This window comes from Balaenoptera ricei, chromosome 13 (assembly GCF_028023285.1).
Source record: "Balaenoptera ricei isolate mBalRic1 chromosome 13, mBalRic1.hap2, whole genome shotgun sequence".
In the NCBI taxonomy this organism is placed as follows: domain Eukaryota; kingdom Metazoa; phylum Chordata; class Mammalia; order Artiodactyla; family Balaenopteridae; genus Balaenoptera; species Balaenoptera ricei.
The window spans coordinates 67,173,234-67,199,399 of NC_082651.1; the positions used below are offsets into that span (position 1 = coordinate 67,173,234).

The window sequence follows — 26,166 nt, forward strand, 5'->3', positions numbered from 1 at the left end:
AACGGGATTTCCTGGTGAGCCCTGAGGAAGCAGTATGACACAGTTGCTGCTTCTAGGTAGTGAAGGCTATAGTCCCCCTGAACTCTGCTGGTCAGACTAAACCCACACCATTCTGCTATTATGTTATTATGCTGTGGGCTTCCCGTTTTAGGAGGGTCACTGATAAACTAATATTTATCCAGAGAAGGTGACCAAGATGAGGAGGAGGCTAAACATCTGGAAATAGTTAGACTGGAAAAGACTAGTTAGAGACAACATGGTAACAGTCTTTACATATTTGAGAGGCCGCCGTATGACAGAAGGCACATAATTTCTCTCGTGTGCTCCCAATGGGAAAGTAAGAGATAGATTTCAGATTTTAATCTAAGGAAGAATTTTGTGAGAGTTAACATTCTGCATCAAGAGAACGAACAGATTTCCATAATACTGAGCTGCTGGTCATTGAATGTCATCAAGGAAAACTGATCACATGTTGTGTATATTTTTAAGATTTCTGCAGTGCATCTGAGGTGGGGCCGGATGACCGTCAAGGCATCTTTTTTGAGGTGTCTTATTTTAGAATAGCTGAACAACCTGGCTGTAGATTCTAAATGTGCAGTGAAATGATAAACCTGCCTCTAAACCTGTAACACATATTTGTACATTTTTATTCATGGGTTCCTCCATCTACCAGTTGGGGTGCCATACTTCAGATGGCCCACAGATCACGGTGGTCTGCTCCTACATGGTACCCTTCAGCAGTTAATCCACTTAAATTTAGCTTCTAAGTAACTTCTATAACTTTGTTCTCTATAGTTCTGAAAACATTTTTTTGGCCTATGGGATGTCATGTCTGAAAAGCATTCCTTATTAATTTAATTATCATTTTTTGGTGGTTGCTATATTTTTCTCCATTTCAGATGTTGGCCTAAGCCACATTTGTTTTCTGACAAGTACAAGGAACATCTGAGTCTTTGAGAAAAGTCAGAGATGCTTTTCTGAGGAGTGATTAAAATAGATAACTCTTTGTTGTCCAAACTTCAAACAGAGATGCCTGTAGAAAGAATAAAGGAGTTGCCAGTCCTAGCCCATTACAAGTAAAAATACTTGAGAATAGGGCTTTCCTGGTGTTGTTACTACAGCACTTCCTCCTGCCTGGCCATCCTAGAGGTTCAGAACTCCACCTGTCCTGTGGTTACTGGTCAATTCCATGAGCCTTAGAGAATGGGATTAAAGGTTAGGAGTCTCCCTATACCATCCTGATCTGCTAACAATGGTTGGGTGAAAAAAGGGACCTGCCATGCCATTAACGTGTAGAAACCCTGACCTCTGGTTTTAGTGATATGACTCTGATACCAGGCCAGGCCTTGAGCAAGATTGTCAAGGTGCAGATGTTCAGTTCCACTCAGGGCTTTTTTGAGTGCTCAGTTTTCCTCTGCCTATAAGCCAAACCCATGCCTACTCCTTCCTTTCATACAGACGTGTAAATGACCCTAGTCATTACCTTCCTTGGGGCTGTTTGTTGTGTTACACAGATACACATTTTGAAATAAAGTGAGGAATCTAGGTGATGGAATTTTAGGCCTTACATAAGGGAGGACCTAAAAGCAGAGATCGGAAGGTGTTTCCCAATACTGGTGAAATCACAGTTTGGGCAGCTATCTACTTGGTCTCCTTTTTACCATGGCCCTGCCTAGCTAGTGCTTTATTTGGAGGGCTTTTTTGCTTATGGCCTTCTGAATTTCCAAATTCTACCCAGGGGTACCTGAGGTTCAGTGTGTGGAATGAAATCATGTTTTCTGCATCGCGTGGCTTTTTTGCGAAGAGTTCTGGCATAAAAAGATACTCTGACATCTGTCACTGATTTTTCTCTCTCAGTTCCTAGAGAGGGGCCTGGCCAACTTAATCTCTGGTGCCAGATCTCTTTAAGACCATTTTCTAAATATGTTTTTGAGCAAAAGGAATGAGGAGTTCACCTCTTAATGGAATGCATTGACAAAAGCAAGCTAGAAAAACAAAACTTGTAAGGACCAGCTTTTCTGCAATGTTATCTGTTACTTCAGTAGGCCAGTTCAGGTCATGTTAGAACAAGTGATTTGATCTGTAGACAGCCTCATTCTTAGGTGAAATTTCTGACAATGATGATAATCCATGGCCTATTGCTGCCATTCACTCTCAAACTTAGAATCCAATCAGTTAATAGATTAACTAAGTAGTTGTTAAACATCCATTGTATACCTAGCTAGCATTAGGTCTTGGATAAGATGCAAAGTGAAGGAAAAAGGTTTTTCATCCTTGAAGAACTTATGATCTAGCTAGTGAGATAAAACGCATGCTTGTGAACCTGACATACTGTATATGAACCACTTAATTATATGGCAGATACACTAAGGACCAAGGTCCTGTAAACAAGGGGAGGAGCACTGGTGGGTTGGAGAAATGCAGGAGGCTTTCCCTAGTAGCAAGGCAGGAAAAGAACACGGGAATTCAGTTTACCATCCTGAAGACTTTAAGAAATCTCCCTTGTTGGTTAGCAGCTCTTAAGAGAGGAAAGTCATACTGTTCATTCTGCAGACAGTGGGCTCTAACAAGCGGAAGATTGTGACAGAGTTTTATGATTCATAACTTGAAAGTTATCATAAAGAGCTTTGCTTCCACTTGAATCAAGGGTGACCCAGGAAATTCACAAAATAAATGGTTTGCTACTTAACAGAAGAAACCGTCCATGGTGAATCTTTGGTAACTTTAATTAAGAACGGTATTTACTCCAAGTGTTGCATTTCCAAGTCTTATGGAAATAATGAAGAGTAATGGGAAAATTATTACAAATGTAGTAATATTTAAATTTTAAAATATTTTAATACTATTTTTCCTTAAGGAGCATTTATTTCCTTAATCTTAATTATTTTCTCAAAAATGTAGCCAAGATGCTCAGCAGGCATTTTTAATGCTGAATTGAAGATTTGAGAGTACCAAGCCCCAAATGCCAGCTAATATGAAGTCATCTTCTCCTACCTGGTAGGGAACATTTTAGAATCAAAACTGTATGTTTTTCTCTTTAGGCAGAAAAATCTGAATTAGGGAAGAGAGTATGAAGGTAAAGAAGAATTACAGTAGGCTTAAAATGAGACAAGGAAAATGCACGACATACCATGTTTTGATTATTTTTCTCTGATCGGCGCAGTTTTTTTCCTCCCTCTCCTCTGGGCCTTGACCCTTACCAGTCTATTTATCATCTTCTGGTTAAAACAACCTGCATTAGTCACATTAGCTGCACCAGATCATTCACCCTCATACCCTTCGACTTTTTCCCTTTGGGCCTTATTTTCCTCACTCACCTTGAGCACTGAGACTCTTGACTGCCCGTCTTGCCTCCCCTCCACACAGCGACAGCTGCTCTCTTCTTCACCATTTATTCTTGTCTTTCACTTTATTTTGTGAGCACTCTTCGTCACTAGGTCATCCATCCATTAAATGTGTTTGCTGAGGGCCTACTTTGTGTCATTGCCGTAACCCAAGGCCCTACTCTCATCATCTCTTATTTGCAAGAGAAAATAGAAGCCATCAGGCATGGACTCTCTCCGTGGAGACACCCACTCTACCTACCACCGTAGTTCTCTCCTTTGTTTTATAGCCAGACTCTTGGAAAAGGTCGTCTGTGTTTACAGTCTCCATTTCCTCCTCTCTTATTCCTTCCTTAAACCACTGCAGTCTGGATGCTTCTTCCACCACTTCACTGAAGCTTCACTGACAAAGGGGAAATAGTAGTGACCTCTTCATTACAAAAGCCACTGGATGCTTTTCAGTCTTTATCTTTCTGAATCTTCCTCTGGTATTTGACACTCTTGCACACTGGCATCTTCAGGATGCTCTTCCTGTGTGGCCTTGTTTGGCCATTGCTTCTTCCTCCTCTTTCAGGGCCCCTTCCTCATGCTGCCTCCTAAATGTTGGTGCACCTCTTGGTCCTGCCCTCCACTCTTTTCTTTTTTCACCTTACATGTACAGTCCTCACCTGGCTGGCAACTCACATACATTGATGAGTCAGTCCTAGATCTAGAACTTGTACAGAATCATAGATTCACCTTTCTGTTGGACAACTCCTTCTGCATGTCCCATAGACATCTAAAAGTCAGCAGTTTCCCCCAGGTAGTGCCTCTGCACACTGAGGTCTGAACAGCCATCTCTTAGGGCCTAGCACAATGTCTGCACATTCCCCCTGGCCAACTGGAGTCAGAGGACTTCTTTGAAAGGAAACAGGACTCAGGGTATTACAGAGGAGCCTTTCAATATTATTGACTGTGTTCATAGGTACTCAATAACAAAAGAACATTGGGGTCTTTTAAATAGATTTATTTATTTTATTTATTTATTTTTGGCTGCATTGGGTCTTCGTTGCTGTGCGCGGGCTTTCTCTAGTTGCGGCGAGCGGGGGCTACTCTTCGTTGCGGTGTGCGGGCTTCTCATTGTGGTGGCTTCTCCTGTTGCAGAGCACGGACCCTGGAGCTCTAGGCATGCGGGCTTCAGTAGTTGTGGCTCGCGGGCTCTAGAGCACAGGCTCAGTAGTTGTGGCGCACGGGCTTCGTTGCTCCGCGGCATGTGGGATCTTCCCCCACCAGGGCTTGGACCTGTGTCCTCTGCATTGGCAGGCGGATTCTTAACCACCGTGCCACCAGGGAAGCCCAGGAACATTGGTTTTAAAAGTCATTGACTTTGGATATCCCTTCAGTAAGTTTGAAATGATTTGCTTTTTCCCTTATACTGATGATCATCACTTTGAGGTAGCAAGTGGCAGGTGTTGGTAACTTTCTTTGGAGATGGAAAAGTCAAGGTCCAGAAGGAGTAAGCAGAATGTGTCCACAGTCAAAAAGTGATTCGTTAAGGAGTCAGGAGTTGATTCGTTTATTCATTTACTCAACAGATAATTACTGTAAGCATCGATTGTGTGTCCGGCAGGATAGAAATACAGTGGAGCATCAGACAGATAAGATTTTTGGCATAATGGGATATCTGTTGTGCTGTGTTGCTTCTTGGTCCCTATCATCTTTGCTCTGATTTTTTTCCATATAATTAGTGATAAGTGATAATAATTAGCAGATATTTACTATGGGCCAGACACTGTTTTAGGACTTGATGCATACTAATTCATTTAATCATCATGACAACACTATGAGGTCCCTAACATTATCATCCCCATCCTCCATCCTACAGAGAGGGAAAGCTGGGCAGTGGGAAGTTTAGAAATGTGCCCTAGGTTATACTGCTAAGAAGTGATAAGGCCAGGATTTGAACCAGGCAATCTGGCTCCAGAACCCATGCTCTTCGCCACTCCCTTAGCTACGCTAGCGCTTAATACTACAATTCGCCCTTTTGCTCATGTTTACGATGCTCCATCTGTGGGGTATGACAAGCTAGTTCTCAATATGCCAAAATTAACCTGAAGTTTTAAATAACAAACACTTGGACTTACTTTGCTTTCTTGAGATATCGCTCCCCTGCCCCCCTTGGGCATTGCTCTAGCAGTGGTCTCTTCTTCTAATCTGAAATCAGTAGAAAAGAAAGAAAAACTTGCAGTTAAGCCCAAGTGGTTGTGACGGGTTGCTAAATAAGACTGGTTCAACTGAATTTCTGAGATTCTTGAGAAACACTGAGGATTTCTTACAAAAGATATTTTCCTTGTAATAGGAAATCGTGGGTCATTGCACAGTTATAAGTGTCTCAGCAAAGAAAAAATGTGTCTTGAGGCTTAAGAAGCATAAAATCTTAATGAGATTATTTGTGGGCTGCTACTTAGGCATAATTTTTAAACTATTAGAACATATATTTTCCATCTGACTTTACCATCTTAGGTTTTTACTGTAGAAACTTAACATAATTTTGAAAAGCTTCAGGGTTGTTGAAAGAAAAAGAAAAAAAAATAGTAACAAGCATTTATATAAAGAAGTTGAAGTTTACAATGTACTTTCATAAACAGTAGCTTACTTGATCATCCTCTTTTTACGGTCTTAGAAAACAGCATCATAAGGATATCAATATATGTTGAAATTTTGAAAAATTGCCAACATTTTCTTATGTGGTAATCCTACACTTTAAAAGGATACCTTAAAAAGGCAAGTCTGAATCAGTGAAGTGTTCAAATTACTGGATATTATGAAATGAAAGTTTCATTACTCCAAATTGTATGTAATATATTTAGGGAACTGCTTTTTAATGGGTGGGTAACAGTAGCATCTGGTTAACGTATTAGTTGTTAAGCCACACCTCGAGGCCTCTGAGGTGGGTTGAAATCCCCCTTTGTTCCTCAGTTTTATATTTCTCATGTGCAGAGTCCCACCTCCCTCCTTCACCAACCAAAGGTTACTAGCCAAACCTGCTGGAGAGCACACTGAGAGTGAGATGTGTGAGATGTGCCCCCTGGGTTGTCTTGTTCTGTTTCGTTTTGCATCAGGGAAAATTCCTGGTCTGGGATATTTGTGTCCTGGCCACCAGTTCCCAAGAGATGGCCACATTTCTCCCAATTTTAAATGAAACTCTCAGTCCCAAAAGTAAACATTAGCTCGGCCTCAGTCTGAATAATTGCAAAATCAAAATTAGGCAGGCCCACGTGAATGAGATTTTCTGTTTTGTCTCTACAGTGTCCAGAGCATTAACAAAATGTCTATTTGTATGGAGGATGCTTCTGTGTAAATAAGCCTGCTCCTTTTTGATTATTGCAATCATACAGGAAAAGGCCATCTGTTTTGGTAGTAACTATGGAAATATATCTAGGTAGCCAAGGAAAAGCTGGATTGTTACTAAAGGATGTGTCACACCAACAAGAAAATAATTTACGAAGCAGTGGGTAGAAAATATTTTCAAATGCTGAAAGTGAGTCACTTAAGCTATCTTTTTGGGTGATGGGTGAATAGTGCTGGTTTGTTTTTTGCTTGACTGTTTATTCATTTTTTTTTCTTGTTTTCCAGAAGAATCTCTCTTTCCTGTAAAGCCAGAATTTAAGGCTCAGCTTCTTTTCAGCTTGGATAAAATGAAAAGTAAAATTCTTTTTAATACTAATTATAACCTGCAGAAGCCTAGTGAAGAGAAACTTAAGAAATGTAATTCTTGTTTTCTAGTTGAGCTTCAATGCCATATAATTAATATAATTCAATCTCTTCTTACCCCTTTTTTTTCTGCATGATTTAAGATATCAGAACTTAATTCGTAGCCAGAATGAAAACCGGACTTAGGAAAAACTTGAAAAGACTAGAGAGGGATTTGCATTCTGCTGCATGGTTGAACACGTCCCTAAAGTAGCAGCTTTAGAATGCCATGTCCTGATAGAATTCCCCATGGAAAACTGGCCAGTAGAGCGGTTTCCTAGCGCCCTCCCCCTAGTCTGCACCACTGTGAAGTGTCATGAGGGCCTGGGATCTGAACCTATGGAGCTTCACAGGATTGCTCCACAGCCTGACAGAAGGGCACTGGTCTCACTGGGCAATCTGTGCTCTTGTTCATAAGCCCCAGGCTGTGGGTTTTGGAATTGGCCAGCCACCCTGGCTCAACCTTGGATAAATATTCCTGGGTTCTAAGTAGGAGGGGGAATTCAAAGGCCTGTTTTTCCCAAGTCCTTCCATAACCAGTCCATGACATGTTATGAGGTCTGAGTGGCGTGGCCGTGTTTGGAGGGGCTTAGGGAACATGTTCTACTCCTAATTAATATGTACACCGGTAATAACTCAGAGGGCCAGATTCTAACCCAGCTTCACCCCCTGGGTAGTTGAAATCTGTATGGAATGATTTGAGAGGTCTTAAGCAGTGCCTTTTACCCACCCAGTTTTCTCAGATGCCTCTTCCCTTTTGAGCTGAATCTTGAAGTTTCACAGTTGGACTTTCATTCTTTAAGTATACGGTTTTGATCCTTTCTAAAATGGAAATCCCATGGTGAGATATAGTATTTTAAGGTATTATTGGTCATTTAAACCACAGTTTAAGTTTCTTTGATCTTGACAGGAAGAGACATTGGTTGGGTGTGGTATTAGAGATGGGATAAGGCTGGCAGCGGTGGCGATAGAGTGTAGAATTTGGGACAGAGACAGATTGCGCATTGCCTGGATGGGGACCGCAGTGGCTTCTTCCCCACCAGAATTTGCTCCCGTGCATTTAGTGAAACGGGGCATCCTATTTTCCATTTACCTCTCCCTGCTGGCAGGGAAAGACTTGGAGGCCTTTTTACAGCTTTGACGCTTCCTCCTTCTAGATGTGGTTCCATTTCCGTTCCAAGATGAAAGCTTGTCTTTGTCCCCTCCCAGAATAGTTCCAGGCAGCAGAATACAGTGAATCCTTCCAGATAAAAGACCTGCTGATAAAATACCAGATTGTTATCAGAGAAGCGGAGTGAAGGGAGTCCAGTCCCTACCATTAATTACCTAGTTACAGCTTTGTTTATATCCTGTTCATTTGGGGGCATGTTTTCCCTGGACAGTTTCTTGTCTGTGTTCTGAACTGCAGGCTGATGTTTGTAAAAATCCCAAAGGTCAGGGAATAGTGGGTTCCTTATTTTCTGAAAGGCTTAATGGCAAGGAAGAGAATATCAGAGTTTCTGCCTTCCACCTGGAAGGAAATGGACCAATGCTTGGTTTGGGTGGTTCTTGCCTCACCTTCAGCATACAAACCTTAGTGTGTTGAATGAACTCTGATTTTGTATACTTATCCGAAAGGTTACCTGAAAATAGAATGACATTTATCTCTGTGAAGCCATGAGTATTAACCAGTGAATACCTGGATATCAAGACACTGAGGTCAGAGTCTAAAATGCTCTAACACTGCTTGGTGAATGAGCTAAACGCCACTTCAGAATGTGTAAGTTTTGAACCACCCCATATTTTGGGGCCTCTCACCTTCTGAGATGGCCCACACTCTGGAGTGTGTTTCTCCCAAGGCCGTTCTTACCTTTTGAGACGGACCACATTCTGTCCAAAGGATGTGTATCTCTAAATAAATCCACTTCTTACCTTAAAAAAAAAAAAAAGTTTATGTTATGTGTATTTTACTACAATATAAATGAGTGAATGAATGAATGATACTTGCTTTCTGGCAGCTCCAAGTACTTTGGACACAGTTGGAAATACCATAGGGTTGGGCTACATCGTCTGCCTTATATTGAACTTGATCACTGTTGCGTGTGAGGTATCATGCTTCCTTTTAAGAACTGTGAGACTGAAAGCACAGAGAACCTTAATGAACACAAGACAAAGAGACAAATTTTGCCACCTTCATAGGGACATATTGGCAAGTCTGGGATTGGAGAAGAGCCGTATCTTGAAAATGATTGATTCTAAACCACTATAGCCACTCTCCTTCCACAAATGTAACAGAAGAGGGGAATGGGGTCTCTTGGTGGCTGGAATAGTAGTAGCATCTATTGCTCTGATTCTCAAATAGTGGCATTGAAATGCTCCATGACTAGTAGTAGTCACGGAAGTTAACCTCATCTGTATATCTGCAGCCCTTGACTGGCCAAGCACATGTTTCTTGACCAAATCAGACTCAAGTCTGACCTTATGTTTTCCTGTTAGGTTCTGTTCTCAGCCCAACCGATTTTTGCTATAAGACTGACTCTTGACCAGTGATTCAGCCAGCTTTTTCAGCCTCACTGGTCATGGGGGTTCTTTTTGAGGACTAGACTGTTGCTTTTTTTTTTTTTTTTCTGCTAAGCCAAGAAACTTCTCATACCTTGCAAAGATGCTACTTGGTGATACAGCTGCAATGTGATTTCGGTGTAGAAAAAGAAAGTATGAAAATAGCTCTACTGCAAATCAGGAAACTTTTTTTCTTGTTAACCCCAAAAGCCCTAAACTCAGAACTCTGACTAAAAGGTACTTCTTTTTTCCCGTGTGTGTGTGTGTGTGTGTGTGTGTGTGTGTGTGTGAGAGAGAGAGAGAGAGAGTGAGAGAGCGTGCATGAGCGTGCATATTCCTACCGTCATTTCAAGGTAGTGTGAAACATTCACCATGGTTTCAGCAATACCTTTCTTAAATTTAAATTCAGTATTTTCCTTAGAAAAGGCGAGAGCCTGTAGGAATTTAGGAAGAAGCAGCTAAGGTAAATTTAAAATATAAACACTCACTTTGGGTGAAATCAGTAAAAAACATTCCCTGACCTTCTAATATATAAGAAAATTTTTAATTGAAAAAAATAAAAGTTTTCTTTTAGGAAATAAAGATTTTGCCAGAATAGCATGAGTAGATAAAGCAGTCTGTTGTGAAAACTGCATCTTTAAAATAAGATTTCTTTGCTTTCTTCTTGACTAATGGTTTTGTCAGAACAATCATTTGAATAATAAATGAAATACTTTGAAGTATGTGAGGGAGTGGAGAACTTTTCTGTGCCTTGTACGAACTGGTGATACAGATTATAAACGAAATGATTCCACATTCCAGTTTATCAAGGATCCAAGCCAAAGCCATACAAATCTACCAATGAAATCATAAAAATGAATGGAAGTGATCCAGATTGTTTCATTTTCCTTTGAAATGTTGTTTGTATTAGATGTTAGCACCCAGAAGTTAAACAGTATTGAATTTCACACATAGCACTTCAGAAAAAAAAAAAATTTTTTTATTTATTTGCCTGTGCGGGGTCTTAATTGTGGCATGTGAGATCTAGTTCCCTGACCAGGGATCAAACCTAGGCCCCCTACATTGGGAGCATGGAGTCTTAACCACTGGACCACCAGGGAAGTCCCATGGCACTTTATTTTTAATCTTAGGTTAAAGGTTATGTCCTTGGCATGATTGAAGAATGACTCATACAATTTGCACTGTTTTTATTGATGGGCAAGGAAGGAAATTGGGGAGTAATGTGATACTGAATTGATGCTAAATTTATTAATTGAATTTAAATGGGAATAAAGAATGTCACTTAATGATTTTATTTATTTTTATATTCATGTATATGCCCTCTGTGAAGATTCTCTTTAATGTTACTTATGCTTAAAATGCAATATAAAATATCTCTTGGCCACTACCAGTAGCAGTGGGAATTAGCAGTGATTTTCCTCCTAGTAAATGTATCAAATTGTATCACAGCCAGAACCTTCAGTCACATGGACATATTGGAGGATGTGACCAGAATTCTTTATTGACATGTTCCCCATCTTAAAATACAGTTACCATGAAATTAATGTATTAAGCCTTAGTCACAACCCAAGGAAAGACTTAAAGGTAATGTGATTCTCCTTATAATTAGTAACCTAATTAAATGCTGGAAGGCTTCAACCATATAGTAATGTACCTTGCTTCTGAACAAAGATAATACCACAGCTGAAATTGTATACTTGTAACACTAGAATTTTTTTAATTAGTGGTAGGGTATGTGGGTATGTGTGAGTGTAATCTGTTTTGTTTCATCTTCAAACTTTGCACAGCAGTCTCCATTGTGCATTCACTGGGACTATGTTAAATAATAGTGCACTAATTGGTTTCTGTTTGTTCAGAATTCAGCATGATTCAAACTGGGATGAGTTGAAAATTACCTGTTCACTATGGAATAAGCAAATTATGAAAATAAGCAAAAATAAAAGATATTAGGAAGCAGGTTCAATCTACTCGAGATGGAGGATAAATCTGTTTTACCTTAATAACCACTTGAAAAATTCTACCGCTAAATGTAGTTTATTAAAGCGGGCCCAACAGATTTGGCATTGCTTGGTTGAATGGTGTGAGTTGTCAAGTATAGGTAAGAGCTATAAAATTGAATTTCTTTTAGTATTTGTTATTGTCGTTCCACCCTGTGGTGGTAAAAATGTCTTACAGTTGGGGCATGCAGGGTTTTGCAACTACCACGGGCTCTGGAGTCAGACAGACCTGACTTTGAATCCCGGCTTCTCCATTCACTTCTTTTGTGAGCTTGGTCAAGTCACTTACTGTCTCTGAGCCTGTCCTAGAAGAGCATGTGGAAGATTTGGAACACTGTCCTGAAAAAGTTTCTGTTTTTTAAATCTTACGCGCTTGTTAGGATTTCAGTGTTTATTGATTTGATTCTTTAAGAGAGCACAAGGAAAGGTTCATTCTGGTCATAAAAGTTCAAAGGAAATAGCTGGGCTTGTTTAATATGAGGAAAGAAGATTTGGGATGTTTTGGAGATGCGATTGGAGGTTGAGAAGGGAGAACAAGACAGGATGTATAACTTCACTTTTCTAATATATGTGAAATGTTATTCTTAAAAAACAGCATTATTGAGGTATAATTGACATAAACTGCACATGTTTAAGGTGTACCATTTGCTAAGTTTATACACCCATAAAACCACCCCCAGTGTCAAGATAGTAAACATATCTATCACCCACAAAAGTTTCCTTGTGCCCATTTGTAACCTTCTCCAACAGCCCCGCCCCCCGTCACCTGGCAACAGCTGTTCTATCACTATAGGTTAATTTGCATTTTCTAGAATTCATATAAATGGAATCATACATTATGTATTTTATTTTGCCTGACTTTTTCACTCAGCATAATAATCTTGAGATTAATCCATGTGATTACACATATCAGTAGTTTGTTCCTTTCTATTGCAGAATAGTATCCCATTGTACAGATATACCACTATTTACTTACACTCTCACCTGTTGATGGACATTTGTGCTGTGTCTAGTTTTGACTATTACAAACAAAGGTGCCAGAAATATTCATGTACAAGTTTTTGTATGGACATATGCTTTCGTTTCTCTAGGATAAACGTCTAGGAGTGGAATGGGTGGGTTGTAGAAAAGGGTGTACATTTAACTATTTAAGAAACTGCCAAATTATTTTCCAAAGTGATTGTACCGTTTTACATTTCCACCAGCAGAGGATGAGAGTCCCAGTGGTTCCGTTTGCTAGTCAACACTTGGTGTGCTTGGTCTTTTTTAATTTTAGTCTTTCTAGTGAGTATGTAGCAGTATATCACTGTGGTTTCAATTTGAACGTCCCTAATGACTAAGGAGATTGAGCATCTTTACATGTGTTTCTTTGCCATCCATATATCTTCTTTGCTGAAGTCTTGGTTCAAAGTTTGACCCAATTTTTTGTTGGGTTATTTGTTTTCTTCTTATTCAGAATATATTCTGGACACAAGTCAAAAGACTATTCTTTTAGGCATAAATTCATTTATTTCCCTGGCATGTAGAACCACGAAAACAAAATTAAGTTGCAGTAAGAAAAGTGTAATTATACTTAAGGAAGTACTTTTTGACTGTGACACAAATGTGGGCCCTGGGGCAACCAAAGGAGGATGTAAAACTTTCCCTGAAGGCAGTGGTCTGTTTGGATGCTGTAGGGATGCTGATGTATGACTTAATCTACCTAATTGCAGTCTTCATTTGAGATAAGAATCTTCCCTGGGGCGGGTCTGTTACTAATACCTCAGTGTTCTTTGCTCTTTTGTGCTATTTTTTCAGGCCAAGAACGTGCAATTTCTTGGAATTTTTCAAAACTTTCCATGTACTTCATGGGTTTAAAAAATTTATTCTTTCTGATTTTAGCTTGAAGTGTTGCTGTGAAACCTGAGGAGGGTCATTCAGGGGTATTAATTAACTTTAGCAAAAGTAAATTGCAATGTCCGGAGAGTAATCAAATTAAAAGAAATGCTCAAATTTCTCTCATCTAGCAGTAGCACAAATCACTGTTTTAGCCGATAGTACTGGCAAGATGCATTCAACTCTCTGTAGAGGCAAAATAATTAACTAGATTCTAGAGAAGAGGTTCTACATGATTAAAGGAATTGGGGCTGTTTTAGCCCACGGAAGGGAAGAGTAAGGGGGTGATTTAATGACAGGATTCCAATATAGTCAGTGAAGGGTTTTCCTGTGTATAGAAAACACTGGTCATTTGTTCTCCAACTCTGGAGAGGCTCAAACTAGAGAAAATTGGCTCCCGACTATAGAAAGATTGAGTGTGGTTTGTATTAAACGTAAAAGTTCTATTATAGGCATCAGTATTGTTACGAGATTAAGCAATGGAGCAAGTCAAGAGAGGTCATAAAGATATTTTAAAATAAAAAATATAGCTATCTGCCTGAAATGTTTAAATGTCCATTGAATTATAGGATTTTGTTATTGAAGAGGACTTTCAAGATCACTTATTCTAATCTCCTTTTACAGATGAGGATGTGAAAGGACATTATGTAACTTGCCTATGGCCACATTTAGATACTAATATTTTAATTTGAGGATGTTTTAAAAGTAGTCTGGCTAAAGAGGCATCAAAGGGACCGTGTAAGAGTTTCTGCTTAGCAGCAGGTTTCACTCCACCAAAATAGTCACTTAAAGCTGATAACGATGTGTATTATTTTTTCCTAAGCCCGTGAAGATCCTGCCAGTGTGCTGACCTGTGTCTGTTGTCTTTAAAAATGTTAAAGATTCTTATTCTTGGACATTTTGAACTTGTCTCTAGATAAATACTATACTTCAAAAGACTGTAGATGATTTGACCCGAGGTGGTCACTATTGATAGAGGACAGCAGAGGACACTGCCACAGCCCTTGGCGAGCCTGTCCCAGTCTAATACAGGGCTCTTCAGAAACCTTTGGCTGCTGGCTGAGCTACAAAGACTACAATTTCGTGGACGACTATTTCCTGGTGACTAATTTGCCTTCCTTAAAGATAGTGCATTATAAAGCTTTTGGTTTTATTTTATTAAGCACTAGTTGGAGCAGTAGGAAATACATTTAGGCCACCAGTTCATTGTGTATGGGATCTGCAAAAATGAGTTCTAACCATTGGAATTAATGGGATAAATTGCACATCCATTACCACAACAGAAAGAAGTCGGCACAGTGCACTTTATTTGATTGTGGGTACATTTTATTTGGTAACTCATCATTCTATACATGTTCCCACGAGACCATCTAGAGCAAAAACTGACATATGTGTATACAGTTTTATATACTTATTTCAGAGGGTTTATGTGAGTACTAAAAGTGAGATAAAATATCTGAAAGTACCTAGCACATTGCCCGACATCTGGCAGACACTCAGTAAATGTTCCCACCTTCCTTTCCCTTTCCCCTCCTTGAGTTTTAGCATGAGTATTGAAATCGCTCAGAAATGTAACAGATTCCTGTCAAAAGGGAAGTTCCTAAAATTGTTCACATTTAAAAGTGTTTATTTAAAAATGTTAAGCACTCACTTGACTCACAGGATGCTTAGATTTTACAAGATTTTAATATCTTTTCAGAAAGAGTCACCTGAAAAGTCAAGTTCCATTGTTCCAAGAAAGATGTACTCAGCACCTATGATTTGTCCACCCAGTATTGGGCTAGGTTTAGGGTGCTTTGAATGCCAGAATGAGAAATTTGCATTTAGTGTGGCGATAGAGGGTTGTCGCAGGTTCTGGAACATTTGAAAGCTAAAGAACAAACAAAAAAAAAACCCAAAAAACTCTTAAAAACAGGACCAAAAACATTCCTTTTCAAACCTTCCCCCTAAATATACATAGCTTAAAAAGAAGAGAGTAAATTTTCTCCATACCTTTGTGTAGTTTCTTAAATTGACCACCCAGTCCTGGGTTTATGAACTGAAACCCACTCACTGTGAATATGGAACCACATGCCCTAAAGGTTAATGGGGTGCGTTTCAACTGTATGAAGTCACTTAGAGAACTTGGCCTTTGAGCAGTGACCTTCACCACAAGGAGACTCAGCACGTTCAGGACTGTTTTCTCCAACCCACCCACTACCTGCAAGGAAAGGAGAAGACATGTGGAGGCCAAAGTGTTACGATCAACCCCCTTAAAGACTCAATGGCTGTCTGTGTGTGTTCATCTCTTGGTCTTTAGTGGAGCAGGGGCAGAAACAACGGTAGGGTTTTGCTATTGAGAGGAATGTGCAGCTCTTTCCCTCGGTCTGCACAAGTTGCAGCCCTCAGCTCCTGCCCTGCACACAGCTTATCCCAGCTTGAGAGCCCTGAGGGCAGATCCAGAACTGCTTTTCCAGCTGTCTGTGAGGAGGCCAGTAGTATGTGGCTTGTTGATCCAAGGTCAGAGAGGAAAACCCACAGATGGACCGGGAGGGAAGATCATGCCAAAATTTCAAACTAAGTCTAGTGGTTATTTTCATTATGTAGGAGAGTTTTATACCGTTTATGTTAGATTTTTTTTTCCACTTTATATTACTCCATTTTATTTTGGGTAAAGACTGAAAGTAATGATTCCCTTTTAATCTCTAGGGCCTCCAATGTCTTTGTATTTATGTTGCTGTAAAGTCTTTTCCATGTTTTTCCGAGTCAGGAAAGAATCATTATTAAGGTATAACTTCATTTCAGTGCTCCAGAGGAAAAAAACCTTCTTTCCAGCTGTCTGGACAATTTGGTTGGAATCTGAAAAATTCAGTTTCAAATTGTATCTGTTATTGTCTAGTCACAAAATAAAGCATGAAATGAAATTTCAGATGAAATATAATTTTCATACTCTTATGTTTTTTCAAAACTCTATGATTTGATATCAGCAAGTAACCAGGGATTAGCATTCAGAAAGCATCCTTTCATTTATTTAAAACATGTTTATAATTCTAAATAATTAAAGAACATTATTCAAAGATCTCTTTAAAGTAAGCACCACACTGGATACCTTCCCCCCTGTCCCTGTAGGAAAATTCCCTAGCTTTATTTCCTAACACCTAAAGGAATGGTATGAATGCAACTAGCCATTGCCATTGCATCCAAGACCCTGTGTCCTTGCCACATATGTGGCCAAGTGCTGTGCCCAGTTCTTACGGGGACAAGTGGAGGGATGTCAAAGTGATGGAGGCCAATTCCCAACTCCTGGCAGCTGCCATTTTCACCCCTTTGGGATTAACAGCCTGTGGCTAGTTGACCTGGGGAAAACCTTGGTAACTTGGAGGTAGAGTGGAGGTGACCTTAAAAGGATGCACCTTCTACAGCTTAGACTTTGGTTGGGATGTCCCAGGGGGTTACATATTGCTGTTCTCAGATGTTCTATTTTGGCTTATTAATTATTTTCAGCATTTCTTCATAAAATTTTTTTTAAAGGTCTTAACATGTTGATTAGAGTTAATTTGTAAAGAGCAATTACAGCTTTGAGCTGCCAGTAGATACTTAAACTAAACGTTCTACCTGCAGATACATATGTATATTTTTGCCGTGAAAGCTGGAAATGTGCGATTTTTAGCTTAGCTACTGTCTACTGCTCTTATTTCTCCTTCACTATCCAAACCAAGGATTCTTTTTAAAATCAGACTTCAAAAGTCCTGAACCCATTACCCTTCCAAGAAATATATTTGAATAAAGAAATCCATGAGCTGTGCAGAGGGCAAGATTACAGTAAATGCAACTTCTAAGTGCTAGCGGTTTGAGTTGCAGGAAAAGGAACAAGTAGTTCAGGTGGTGGTAGGTCCTTTGATGAACTGAAAATCGGTAAAGGAAGGACAAGTAGAGAATCTGGCAACCGTGGCCACACTGAACTCACCTGAGAATGTGTAAGGACGGCTTAAGGAATAACACTTATAACAAAAACATACTTCATAGTGACAGGACATGCTGAACTGTTTTTTCAAATTCACTGGTACCACCGTATTTTTTTAGTGGTTTCTCTCTTTTATGCATACACATGTACCACACGTGTACATGTTTCCGAAGGCGAGATTGAAACCAGGAACCACACACAATAAAAAGGAAAAAGAAACCTTTGGTGAAACGGCATTAGAAACAGCATTAGAATTGACAGAAAGTAAAACCTGGGCCCTGGACCTGAGGAATAAAGTCAGCGGGCCTCACATAAACAAGTCAGTTGGCCCCAAACTCAGTCGTCCTTCTCTCCTTTCCAGCTCCTTTGGTGGGGAGGGGGAGAGGCAGGCCTTTGTGAGCCCTGAAGCCTGTTGGATACAGCAAGGCTCTGTGTCCTCAGCCAGTTGTTGAGATAGAGAACCCTAGAGAGTTTGTACGTGTGGATCACGCTTTTCAGTTTGAAAGTTATTCCACCTACTAGGTTCAATAATAGCTACCATTTATTGGTCATTAACTTACAGGTGTTGTGTTTTATATCCATTATCTCATTTAAGCTTCACAACAGCCTATGAGGTAGTTACTTTTCCCTGTTTTACAGATAATAAAAACTTAGAAGGTTCACTGACCTGTCCAAGGTCACCCACTAGTAAGCTTTAGGACTTGGACTTAAACTTAGGTTTGCTGGATTCCAGAACAGGTTCTTAACTCCTGTCTTTTGTGCTATATTATTCAGAACTATAAAGACCCTGTTTCTGTTCTCAAGATCATTTTGGTCTAATAGAAAACAAACTTATGGTTACCAAAGGGGAAAGGGGGGTCGCGGAGGGATAAATTAGGAGTTTGGAATTAGCGGATACAAACTACTATATATAAAATGGATAAACAACAAGGTCCTACTGTATAGCACAGGGAACTATATATTCAATATCCTGTAATAAACATAATGGAAAAGAATATAAAAAAGAAGGGATATATGTATATGTGTAGCTGATTCATTTTGCTGTACAGTAGAAACTAACACAACATTGTGAAGCAACTATACTCCAATAAAAATTAATTTTAAAAAGAATATGAAAAAGAAACATATAAATATAAATTATATCTATATATAACTGAATCAATTTGCTGTATACTAGAAACTAACACAACATTGTAAATCAACTATACGTCAATAAAAAAAAAAATTTGTTTTTTAAAAGATTGTTTTGATCCGGCCAACATGATACCTGAGGGCTCCTGTGGGGAATGCAAATGGGATGTGACCCCCAACCCTGACAGCTGTAAGCATGCCATTGCAGTGACAGGGCCCGGGAGAGAAAAGGATTGACTCTGACCAGAGGAAATGCAGTAAGATTTTTTAAAAGAAGTGATACCTGAGCAGAATTCAGAGGATGAAGAAGAGTTCCCCAAGTGTACAAGGGTGAAAAGGCCATTCATTCCAACAAGTGTGAACTGCAGTGTGCAAAGGCACTAAGGATGAAGCAGTAGTTGGCTTGACAAAACATATATAGAAAGTTTTTTATATATGTATATATAGTATAACCTGTAGCCTCAGCCTACTCCTTCCTTCCTAGCCTTCAGAGATATCCTGCAGGGTAGGGTTGTCTCAGCTTTTAAGATTGTCAGTAGATGACTATTCCCCAAGAGCAGCTGGCCAATGCTGCATGAGAAACAGATCATAATGGCAGGCATTCTTAAGTAAATTTAGTGAGGGACTTGGGGGTAGGTGAGACATAGCTTCTTCAAACTCAGCTCAGCTCCTAAGATGCTAACTCCTTTGTCAAGTAGGGGCATCTAGAGAAGGTGGTTGAGTATTTTCACCAGCAGCAGAAGTTTGGGGGCTTCTGTTTTGTACAGGGTACAGCTTGATTTCTGGAAAGTAAGGATCAGGACTGGATCTGGGTCTGAGAAGGCAGAGGAACTGGGGAAGCATTCATCATGTCAATGAGGGAGAGTGGAAGGGGACATTGGCTGGGTCCTGAAGCCATTCTGAGACTTTTTTCTGAAGACTCTCGCTCTGGTTCTCATAAAATGGGGGGCTCACTCAAGGCCACCAGGCTTTACAGAGTCCCCTCAGTTCAAAACTACCTCTCCCACATTGCCTAATAATGTTCTCTCAGCCATTCTGCCTTGTTGTGAGGATTAAATGATGTAATACATGCAAAGCTTTTAACACTAGGTCTGGCCCTCTGTAGATGCTTAGTAAATGTTACTTACTATCAGCATCATCTTTATTCTGCTTCACATTTTACCAATTAGGGACTGGTTAGTTCCATAAATCATTCATACCTCAATGTGATGATTAGGTTGAACAGGTTACTTTGGAAATATTTGGCGTTTTCAAGGCTGAGGATTTTGAGGCAACTGCATTGTAAAGTCTTAGACTAAATTTTGCAGGTGGACAAACCCTTATTAGAATACAGGATCTGCCACTTGCTAATTTTATGACCTAAAGTATGCTGGGAAACCTCACTTTCCTCATCTTAAAATAGGGATGCTGGAGACCTTATAATGAGGATTTAGTGAAGTAAATAAAATAGTGTGTCTGAAGTACATAGCCAGTCCTGGGACACAGTAGTCATTTAATAAACCTCAGTTCCCTTGCTTTTGACTGCATGCCCTGGGGGGCAGTGTGGGTTCATGGACAGAAAGGCACAGGGGAGGGCACCTCTTTCTTGCCAAACCCAAATGTTCCTTCTGCCTGACCCCACTTAGTCACAACTGGACCATGATCTCCCAGACCACCCACCCTCCTCTCTGGGTGTCCCACCTCAGTTCTTCTACAACAGCCTACATTTACTTCTCATGTTCCCGAAAAGCATTGGCTGATTGGCCTGTATTTCCCACTATAGATTCCCTGTGGCCTGGGCAGTGACATTTCTCTCTGGTTCCTAACTCAGTGTATGCTTTTGCTGGGCACTCAGTGGGTGTCTCCATGCCTATCCTACAGGTGTGAGTGATGTCCAGCCACTTACCTGTGAAATCTTTCACTGGAACAGATTCTGAGGGTAAATATAAGAGGGAACCACCTGGAAAAAAAGCTTAGCCACCACGCTGTGAAAGATGATCTCAGAAGAGGGGTCTTTCCCTGCTCAGAATACTATATTCTAAAATTTCCAGAGTCCACCAGGGTTCCTGAAGTCCAAAGGTGTATATCACCGTCACTTGAAGGTCCTTTATCTCCTCCAGAAAGTGATTCCAACTCTCCCTCCTGTTCCTTTGCTGTGCCCTGCACACCCTTGTATGTCTCCATGGGTACTGTGGACTTGTGATCATGAGGTTGTCTGGCTGGCTGCCACTCTAAACTGATGGTTCCCTGTGACAGCATCCTGCTCTCCATTGCCACATCTCTAAAGCAGAGTGCTTACCTGCCCGTCACACTGTGTGCAAAGGAGCAACTGGAGATTCTTGACCTGGGTCTGGAAACACAGCCCCAGGGGTTTTGAATGTGCATCACGAACCTCCTAAAATTGTATGGGAAATTTTATGTGTATGTTCATAAATCTGCTGCTCTTGTGAGAGAGTCCATGGTTTATGTTAGATTCTGAAATGTTTTCACGATCCTACAAATGTTAAAAAAAAAAAAAAACCCCACTAATTTAGAGATTTTTCCACATTCTTGTAAATTCAAGCTTGTGTTTTCATTAGCTGGGAGATATTTTTATGCTCCCCTGATATCCAGGTGTGAGCTACAGCTTGGAATAGCCCACGAGCTCCACGTGGAGCCATGGATGGTAGTTCTGGCCTGGACACTGCTGCTTACACATCGTGGAGGGTCCACTTAGCCTTTCTGAACTGCATTTTACTTTTCATCTGTTAACTGACATTTATAATGCCCTCACGTCCTACAGGAATGCTGTATAGTCAAGAGATAACAGATGTGCAGGCATTTTATAAACTGCCAAGGGCTGTACAATGTAGGATGCAAGTATGACTATTACACATGTGTCATTTCTCATGTTACACAGTGCCAAGAACACAGTAGGCAGTTGATAAATATATGATTAAAACGACGTGGAAAGGGTTTATTGGAGTGAGAGGGCTACAGGTTTAAGGACACCAGTGTCTGTATGTCTTGCAGATCCTGTGAATGATCTAGTATTTTAGGCCTAGAGCACAGCTAAGGATGCAGAGGAAATGCTTTTCAAACTATGGTAAAAGAAGAAATGACCTTTGAGATTCCAAATCCATTTGCTTTATTTTCCAGAGGAAATTGACACTTAAAGAGTAGAAGCTGCCCCCACTTCTTTCAGGAGGGCTCCAGCATCCTCCTCATCACTTTATAATGGAGGCCAAAAAAACCACAATCCTCCTTGCCATCATATCATCAATTTATTGTCTTTTCTTTTTTAAATGGTATAGCATTCAAACCACAGCCTTAATTCTCTCATTGGGGCCACAGAGAGGCCTGCCATTCCTCGACGATGCTGATCCTGTACTAACACAGGCATAATGCATTATGAAAACTTTGTATTTCCAAAGTACCTTCCTTCTTGGAATGTTCTTATAGACACCACCTCACTGGGGATAGATTATTGCCGCCACTGTGGCCTCGACAGATCCACAGAGGTTACTACAACTTGTCCAAGTCACAAACCTTGGTGTCCAAAGCAGGATGAAAATCTAGGCGCTCTGATTATCTGTCCTTTTAGTCACCAGATCTATGTCCCTGAAGAACATCTCTGCTTGATTTTGGTAACTTTGCAGAATTAAACTAGAAGACTCTATCTTTGGGAAAGAGAGATTTTAACTTCAAATATATTCCACTTAGGGCTGAAAAGACTGTTTATATCCCCTCACACTACAGGCCACATACACCTGGAGAAAAGCTAAATCTCATCAGACCCTCTCCCTGTCCCCAAAGACTGACAAAACAGTAACCTGGAAATGTTTTTTTTTTTTTTGCTTAATAGTTGTGTGTGTGTGTGTGTGTGTGTGTTGACTAGACTCTATCCTTCCATTTAAACAATTTGCAATAAGAGAGGAGTTTGAAATTACATTTAGTCATTGCTTTAGAATGAATGGTACTTAATTAAATATTACTTTAAAAATAGGCTTCTTCTCTTTTTCTGTAATTGCATTACTTTTTTGAGGGGAGGTTTTGTTTTGCTTTTTAACCTGATTGTGTGCATTTGGAAAGTACCCTAGTACAGGGTATCTGAAAGCAGAAAATTCTGGCACTTTTCCCACTTTCCATTCTTTCTCCGGTATGGATGCCAGATTCCTTTGGGAAATCATCATTTGCAAAAGGTCAGGAGCAAAAGGAGGGGCATTCTTTAGTATACAGTTGCTGCTAATTAGAAACTAAACATCTGTAACCATGTCAGAATTATTTGTATTTGAAAAGAAACATTTATACACAAAAGCCTTTTCGGTAACATAAAACACACTATAACACAAAGTGTGTATGTCAGAGGGGTGGGGGACAGACAGCCTAGGAAGCTTCCGACAAATGACTGTGCTGAGTGAGGTCATTTGCTAATTAAATCTCAAAGCTTTTTCAGAGTATTTTCTTTTCTCCATCAAGTGAATGTTTCTCACTCCCCCAGCCCCCGAGCCCCCATGGGCCAAAGCAAACATTTGACTGCATTTGCCAGTTACAGATCAAACATTTAATCATTTTAAAGGAAAGATAAGTGAGAAAATGGGTGAGTTGGCAAAACCCAGTCAAAAACCACTGGGAAATCTCTAGCTACCTACTGTAGCCGTAGGCTTCAGTGTCTTCTCATAACATGTTGTAAGGAGAGTTCTTCTCCATCCTGAAAGTGTGTGCTGATTGCCCCACCTCGGACCTACTATCTTAGGGTAAAAAACGACACAATGTTTTGACTTACCCTGTACCTCTTCCTTCTGTCTCCCTATTTCCTCCTACCTGCCCTCCTCCCCATGGTGAAATTCTGCTTGCATCGTTACATTTGTACAGAAATTATATCTGTACTTTATTGTTATATTAAGATAAATGTCAGTGATACCTCTGAGGTGTTAGAAACATTTCAGTCATAGGGCTTTGTCTCTACATGCTAAGCCTAAATGGCCACATGGGCCTAATGGCCCAGATCTTATCAGTAATTTTTTCTTGGACTATTGATTAATTTTGGAAAAAAACAAGAGGCCATCTCTTTCCCCTGCAGAGTCTGCTATCTTCTGATCTTCCCCATTCTTGTCTTGGCATCTAAGACATTTATATAAGTTGAGTTATTTTTTTAATGGGATGCAAGATCATCAAGTCTTGAGAGTTCTAGTCAAGAACTTAGTTAAGCTAGGACTTACCATATTGGGCTCTCCTTTCAAATAAGACTGTATCTGTGAAGGCTCTCAAGTGTACAGTTTCAACAAAATGGTTGTGGACTCTCAGGTTCTAAGTGTTTACAAAAAAGTCAAGAGGCCCTTAGATGACCTGCCTTTCCAATGACCTTTGTAGAATCACAAAATACCAATTGTCCATGACTTTCACTTAAGAACTGGCTTCTTTCCAAGCTCTGTGGGTGTGAGTCAGTCCAAGAGGCAAGGGTTTGGTGACTCGAGGGTCCATCTCTTGTTCTCATGACAGTTAAGTTCAGAGGGTGTACTCGGCCATTTATGGCACTCCCCAGTCTGGCCTGACTCACTTCTCAGCCTTCAGTTCCACTGCTATTCATGAGCCTCTGTTTCAACCAGACACAATTAACTATACCTCGAGCATTTCTACCCTTGCTTTATACAGCTGTCCCTGATTGAGACAACTGCCTGGTTTCTTTTGGCATACTTGAATCACACTTGCTTTCCTGACTTCCATCCTTCTCAGTACTACAACCCACAACCCACAATTTCATCCTCCTATAGCCATCATGTCAAGATCATTTGCCTATCATTTTTCCAGTACCGCTTTCAGTTATCCTTTCAGATGTACTCCTTATCTTGCCAACCAGCATATTAGGCTCCTCAGAGACAACAGTGACTGTCTTATTTCTTATGGCACTCATCATGGTGCTTTTGTTCATTCTGAGTGCCCAATAAATAGTTGTTTGTTGAGGAGCAACTACCTGTTTATTGTCTTACTCCCAATTCCTATCTGCATTTATTTCTGTGATGGAATCATAGATGTTAATGATGTTTATGAGAAAAGCAAAGTTGCTTGTATAATTAATGACCAAAAAACCAATCATTTGGAATAGGGAGCAACTCCTCCCGCCACCCCAGCCCTTGGATGTCCCAGCCAGAGCTAGATAGAACATCAGCATATACAAAGACACGGGTGTGGAAATGAGTATTGAATGGTCTTGTGTTTTTATCTTTTCCCAGATGTGGTTGCTCACCTGCCTACCGCTCCCGTGAAATGGCAGCTCGTGCCTTGGTCCCATTTGTTATGACGGACGACATCCCTGATACCATCCGAACTCTGTTGGCCAAACTCCCCAACTGCACTGACCAGTGTTTCCGGCAAAATCATATTCATGGGACACTTCTCCAGGTAAGTACAGTCACTCTTTCTGACTTCTGTCAAACACAGACACTGTTAGCAGGTGAAGATTTGTTATACAAGCTTTTCACTTTATCCGTAGAACTTTTTTCTACTGCTGAAAGAACAAGTATTTCCTAGGTGTGCTTTTTTCATCATAAACATGAATGCGGTGTCACACTGTGATTCAGTCAGGCTATCTTTTGCATTAAAACCTAGGTTTTCTGTAGCATGCTTTTCCATTTAGCCTTCCTCTCTGAACCAGGTGGAGTTGTGTCTTTTCCATCAAGTATGCCTGCAGAACATTCTAGGCCACTCCGTGTTCAGGGTGAAGTTGTGAGCATTCCTTGATACACATCAGGGAGCTTAACACCACAGTACATGAAATATCAAACCCTACTTTCCTATTTTCTCTGTGCTATCAATACAAAAGAGACTTTTCTTTCGAATAAATATACAAATTGATTTATTGCTTTTAACTTTTCTTCTAGAAAAGACTCAAGTACAACAAATGATTAAGAAATACACTTCTTATTGAAACTGTCCTTTTTGACCCCTAGCTATAAACTTGGTACTGGTAAGAAGGTCTGCTGTTCACGTGGCTGCTGTAGTCACTCACAGTGGGGCAGGGCTGGGGTGGGATTTAAATATCAGGTCATGCTTCTGATTTGTGAGCAGATTAGAGAGATGGCCTTGAGATCCAAATATATGTTCTAAGCTTGAAGTCCACACTGCTGACATCAGAGGCAGTGTGTAGAGTGGTTAAGGCCTGTGATTCTGGATCCAGACTAGTCTAGGTGTCAATTTCAGATTCATCACTCACTACCTGTACATCTGTGTCTTCATTTTTGAACCAAGGATAATAGTAGTGTATACCTCTTAGGGATTTTGTGAAGACTAAATGAATTAATGCATATAAAGTGATTAGAATAGTACTTGGTACATAGCAAGATATATCATTATTGTTATTATCATAGTTTTCATAAGTCTGTGCTATAATGAAAACTGATACTTTTTAACTAATTCCATCTAGGTGAGAATGTAAGATAGACCTATTTTTTGCCTTCCTTCCTTGGTTGTTTTATATATTTATCAAGTATTTGTTGAATGGTTCGTATACACTACTGTGTCACAATCAAAATAGTGACCAAGTCAGTTCTTGCGTTGAAGGAGTCGAGGACAAAAAAAAAAACAAACAAGGCCGGAAAATGGGCAATTACAATGTAGTATGCCAAGTGCTAGGGGAGCATAGCAGGGTCACCTGACTGGTCCTGGAGAA

At 40.1% G+C, this 26,166-nt stretch overlaps 1 protein-coding gene across 3 annotated transcripts in view; it reads left to right on the forward strand.

The window, feature by feature from the left end:
- Nucleotides 1-26,166, forward strand: part of THADA (THADA armadillo repeat containing) — a 318,133-nt gene that overhangs the window by 146,949 nt on the left and 145,018 nt on the right. For all 3 annotated transcript variants that reach the window (XM_059943471.1, XM_059943473.1, XM_059943474.1), the window contains one exon: nt 24,731-24,899. In XM_059943471.1, coding sequence (XP_059799454.1) covers nt 24,731-24,899 — 169 coding nt within the window. The remainder of the gene's footprint in view (nt 1-24,730; nt 24,900-26,166) is intronic.